This window comes from Carassius auratus, chromosome 7 (genome assembly GCF_003368295.1).
Source record: "Carassius auratus strain Wakin chromosome 7, ASM336829v1, whole genome shotgun sequence".
NCBI classification, from domain to species: domain Eukaryota; kingdom Metazoa; phylum Chordata; class Actinopteri; order Cypriniformes; family Cyprinidae; genus Carassius; species Carassius auratus.
Window position 1 is genome coordinate 7,003,936 of NC_039249.1, and position 6,000 is coordinate 7,009,935.

The 6,000-nt window shown below is 37.2% G+C and overlaps 1 protein-coding gene across 1 annotated transcript in view; it reads right to left on the reverse strand.

Annotated features, from left to right (window-relative positions):
- The window catches only part of LOC113105686 (ADAMTS-like protein 3), a 152,575-nt gene that overhangs the window by 23,481 nt on the left and 123,094 nt on the right, over window positions 1-6,000 (reverse strand). The window contains exons 18-21 of the mRNA XM_026266920.1: window positions 4,481-4,685; window positions 3,711-3,893; window positions 1,972-2,125; window positions 161-1,187 (exon numbers count right to left, since the gene is read on the reverse strand). Of these exons, the coding sequence (XP_026122705.1) occupies window positions 161-1,187; window positions 1,972-2,125; window positions 3,711-3,893; window positions 4,481-4,685 (1,569 nt within the window). The remainder of the gene's footprint in view (window positions 1-160; window positions 1,188-1,971; window positions 2,126-3,710; window positions 3,894-4,480; window positions 4,686-6,000) is intronic.

Consider the following 6,000-nt stretch of genomic DNA (forward strand, 5'->3'; position numbering starts at 1 on the left):
ATTAACTCTTTTTTAAAACTTGCCATTTAAATGATTTTAAAGAAGCTGACGACCAAAAAGCCTACAAATTGTAACCTAAGAAAAAGGAAGAGAGGAAGAAAGATAAACTGCGACACAGTATGGCACCCCAACCCCTTCGTCTACATCTGCTTGTCTTTACCTGTCGCTGTTCTGAAGTGGAGCTCCATCTTTGCTCCAGGAGATGTCTGGAGGTGGCAATCCCTGAGCGGGACACATCAGCGTCAGGCTGTGGGTAGCATTGGTTAGGTAAGCGGTCCTGCCCACATGGATCCGAAGATCCCTCTGGAAGCTCATCGCAGATCCTTGATGCTTTTGTCGAACGATGACCGCTCGACTGCCTTTTTTTGGCGTCTTTCCCTCAGAAAGTTCAGAAGTGTTTGGCGTCTTATCTAAATGATTGCCTGTCGTAGTGCTTTCCTCGGTTTGTGCCCCTTGCCCCGCGGCAGCCAAATCCTCCATAAGTTTTCCAATCAGATGCAATGCCACTTCATCCGTCACATCTCCGCTCTCGGCCAGCTGACTGATGTTCTTCACGAGCTCCTCGAACTGTGCAGGATCAAGGACAAAGGCTCCCGCGTGGCTCCTGGCGGCTGAAGCCAAAGCGTAGTTTCCTAAAGCAAGAGTATCCCAGAGTTCCTTAGGCTGGCCATCGTCATCTCGGTAGAACTCGTTTTTTTGCATCCAGCTTGGGGGAGATTTTGGAGCCTTCTTTTCAGGTGGAAACCCCTCATGGCACTTTGAACCAACGAAACCTCCTTCTTTGTTGACATACGGATGAAAGCTCCTACTTGCCAAACTCTTTCCTTCAGGGTGTTCCAGGAGCCTATTATTGTATCCGATCAGCTTCAGGATGAAGATGTCCGAATCTTGGTTGGCCCAGCAGCGGTACAGTCCGATATCTTCTGCCTCCAGGTTGTAGATCCTCAAAGCGCCAGATCTGGTGATGCTCAGACGTTTGGAGCTGGTCAGATCACTCCCATCCTTCTCCCAGCGGACCTGAGCTTTAGGGAAATGCCGAACGGGACACTTGATAACAACGGAGGTCTTGGGAAGAAGGTAGGCTCGTCCTCCGATGGTAAAACTGAGGCGTTTCTCTTGTCTGGTCTGAATATAGATGCGTTTCAGGCCCATGACCTGAGGGCAACGTTTTTTGGTGTGCTTGTGCTCTGCGGAGAGAGATGGAAGAAGTTGAAGCGGTTCAAACATCGGTTAGGGCTAATTACTTTAGTTTCGCATGAGGTTATGAACGCTTTAGAAACCCTCGAATAATCTCAGCAGTTCAAGACTCTTGATTTCGAGCCCAATGAAGTCAAATCACACGGGAAAAAGGGGTTTGGAAAGTTTAGGTGAAAGAGCGAAAACCATTAGGGCACAATGTGAATGTGTTCTCCGCTTGCAGACTGATCTGCTATGGGACCGTCCCTTCATACCACAGAGCCTTATCAAGATATACAAACCGATAAACCAAATCCAGCACAAAACATTATCAAGGCCGATCTCTCTGCACCGCAGCATTAAGCTTAATCTGAAAGCATCTCGGAGCGATTCTGGAAGTTTCATACGTTCACATATATGACCACAGAGAGTTCATTGGTTCTTGGGTATCATGAGAATAATAATAACATGCTAAGTGATACCTACAGAACCCTGCTTTTTATTTGAGAAACTTGAGATGAAACCCAAGTAGGATTGTGCTGTTACTAGAGATTAAAACGTCAGGGAGTCCCGAAATCTTTTTATGAAATTTCCCTTGTGCTGCTATCAGAATGCATGGAGACTATAGTGAGAGCAAGATCAAATAGAGGTCAGTTCTAAGTTAAATTACGGCCATAATTTACATGAAATGTGCAAGAAATCCAACGCTTCATACTGAAATATCCAGGCTTAAACTGACGTGGCAAGTAAAGGATGGCTGGAAAACAATGGGATGGCAAGCATAGAGTGTCTTACTGCTGCATGGGCTCATCCGGCAGCTCCTGATCAGGGGAGGAAGAGGAAGGTCACTACAGGCTGACCTGTCCAGAGTGACCAGCTGACCAGAGGCCGTCTGTCTCCTACACACGGGTTCCCTCCGCTGAACACCTTTTCCACACGTCACAGAACACTGCAAACACACATGGACAAATCCATACATTAAATCAACTATATTAAAGAAAAGATTACACACAAAATGGAAAATATAAAGGCCCATTTACACTGCCACTTTAAATGCTTGAGCTCTTAAAAATTTGGTTCATCCTGATTGGCTGTTGATGTTTTTATCACTCATCAGCTGGAGAAAATCATTCTGAAACTGACTGAACAAGCTTTAACATCTTTAAAAAAAAAACATTTTTGTTTGTTTTATGTTTCTTTTGTGTTGCTTGCAATTAAAGAAACTGAAATATCTAGTTGGAACAATATTCACTTTAGAAATATATTTACCTTTCTACCTAAATATTTGAGTTATGAGGTATTAAAAAAAAAAAGTTTTTGAAAAAAGTCTCATATACTAACAAAGTTGGAATTATTTGATTAAAAATAAATAAATAAATAAATAAAAGCTAGTTATGAAATATAATTGCAATTTAAAATATATGTGTTATGTTTGAATATGTTGTAAAATGTAATGTATTCCTGCTAATTTTTTCAATATTTATTTCAGCAGAATTTTCAGCATCATTACTCCAATCTTCAGTCTTTTAATGCATTCTTGTTCAACAGAAGTAATTATTATATATATATATATATGGATGGATGGATGGATGGATGGATGGATGGATAGATGGATAGATGGATAGATAGATAGATAGATAGATAGATAGATAGATAGATAGATAGATAGATAGATAGATAGATAGATAGATAGATAGATAGAACCCCAAACTTTTGAACAATAGTACGTTTAATGAAATAATACATATATAATCAAAATGCTTCCCAATTGTGGCAAAAAATAATAATAAATAGTAAATAGATACAATACTAACCCCAAACTTTTGAAACTGTATATAATTGAAATACATATATATAATTAAAATGCTTCCCAATCGTACAAAAAAACTAATAAATGAATAACTTCAATACTGACCCCAAACTTTTGAAAGATAGTGTACAGTATACAATTGAAATAACACACATTAAGAATTAAAATGCTTAACAAAAATTGTACCATATATAAATGAATAAAAAAACTGACCCCAAACTTTTATCAGTTGTAATTTCTACAGACTAAAGGCTAGATTACATTACACAACTTTTAATATCTGAAAAGATTTTGAAACACTGTGCATCATGCCTCAGCTATCTTTGTAAATAGTAGAAACTGGGCATCATACACTCAATGACAAAGGCGAACAATATGGGTTTTAAAATCGGCTCAAAACATCAAGCATGTCTGATTTCCTACAACTGAATGGAATCATAGTCTCAAGCTTAAAAAATCAGAGTCGGTGAACATCATACATGATGTGATTTCCTATTAAATGTGTCAACCCAAATCTACGGACTGGCTATTCATCATCTCCTGCAAATTGGTGCAAAGATCTGGGCAAAAATTGTGTTGTGTATTCCAGCCTTAACCCACTGTTTGTGGAGAAATATTATTTATAAAGTATTTGTCCCTTCAAAGGTGTCCCAAAAAAGGTTGTGGGAACATTCCATAGAGAACATATTCCCAAAGTTTAGCTTGGTTAGTAACACAAACACACCTTTGACCACTCTCCTCCTTCCAGACGCGGCAGCAGACAGTCAGGGTTGATGCAAGTCCTGTGGACGTCGGGTTTGGTTCCAGCGCACTCCTCGTCGCTCAGCCTGCGGTAACTTCCAGAAGCCAGTCTCTGTTTACAGTAAACCTTACGCCACTGAGTGCCTCTGCCACACGAATGAGAGCACTGACCCAGAGACCAAACAAACACCAACATCAACACCAACAGACCAACCCTCGCCACATGTACCACAACCACAAGAGCGCAGCATGCAAGCAAATGCAACCACACGACACTTGATGTGCAGATGTTGTCTATCCAAATAAACGAAAGCCAAGTGAAGATTCAAGAACAGCTATAAAAATAATTCCACATCATGTTCCGTGATCAAAAAGACATGCTCAATGAAAATAACGTCCTTTAATGTGTCTGTGTTTTTTTTTGTTTTTGTTTTTTTGTGAATCTCTGGTGCCTTGTGCTGTTTTTAATCACACAAGAAAATGTATGCAAAAGTCTCTCCTTGATGTCTAGGAAAAATCATTGAGATTTTAAAGTGGCCTCGTTGTCATTTTCATAAAAATAAAAAAATGTAAATTGTGCAGCATACATTTTTCATTTGGCATGAAATGTTGCATTAAAACATTGCATGCATTAGCAGTGTGCGGGATTCATCTAATTTTCTCCTAATTTATTCCCATGCACCAGCTTATAGTTTTCACAAGGAGATGCATTTTCATTTCTATTTTGACTTTTGAGATCAGGGGTTGACTAACCTGCTGCCACTCCTCAGCCTCCCAGGCCGGTGGACAGGCCACCTGGTTGCAGGCCTGCAGTTCTGGAGGTCTTCTCTCCACACACTCTACCCTGGACACAGATTCAGTGCGGTTTCCCGCCACAGACCTCATGCAGGACACACTGCGCGTCTGCAACCCCACACCACACGACACAGAACACGGGTTCCACACGCTCACCTCCCATCTGAAGAAAACACACCAACACACAAACCATTTCAAATGAACGTGTTATACAGGATATTCAGTGAAAACCTTTTTCCAGTGGGAATAGATTGGATCATGATAAGTAGATATTTTATCTTATTATGAATTCAGAACTGAATGTAAGTTTGGAGTGGACTGAGGAGGTCCAGCTCTATTTACTTATAATAGCTTGAAAATAGCTGTTTGGCAAGTGGTTGATGACTGATATTTAAGTATCATTTATATATTATATTTAAGTATAAATAATATATATATAAATTATATAAATAAATATAAATTATAATATTTTAAGTATCTAATTTGATTTAAATATTTAATTGTAATTTTAGTTTTTTGTTATGTGATTAATTTAATGCTTAATAATTTATTTGTTTATTATTTACTTCGTTTATTATTAATATTTGATAATTCGTTTTGAAATATTTTAATAATTTAATTTTCAGTTTTCTTATTTAATTTAAATATTATTAAATTGTTATGTGCTTAATTTAATAATACTTAATTATTTATTTGTTTATTATTTAGTTAATGTATTATTCATATTTAATAATTTATTTGAAATAATTGATTGGATAATTAAATGTTCAGTTTTTAATTAAACATAAATATTGAATACAATTTTAATTAAATGTTTTTTTATCTCATTTCATCATATATATAAAAAGTTGCTTCGGATGCAGGGCAATGTATCACTTGATTTATTAGATGAATTATAATAATACAAAACAAACATAAAAATTATAAATTGTAAAGACAAATATTTTATTTTGAATAACAATCAATGAGAATTCATGCACAATAAGACCAGGAACATGAATTAAGAAAGTAAATCATTTAGAATACAAAATGCCAACAATAATCCTTAACACAAAAATCTATATGTTTATGATTAAGCAGAATATTATTATATGTTTATTGTATAGTAATGCAACACATAAAGTGACATTGCAATAGACTTTGAACTTTAAGATCCCTGGCATTGCCAGACAGTCATGATGGGAATGATCCATATGAAGGCGATCATTTGGCTTAAACACCAGGCTTTTCCAATTCAAACAATCCTGTCTATATGATCTGAGATAACAATCGAGCTTTTGTCCAAAAGCATATGAACTATTGTAATATACTATGCCACAGTACATAAAAAGCCACATGAAAGATATAAGCTCCAGTAAAATCATTCATTCCATATTGCACCGCACTTAAAAGTCAGCTGTCCTGCTTTTGTTGGCAAATGGTCAGTTAACAGGAAATCACATTATTTTCATCACATGTCCTTATTTTCAGAGTGGCCT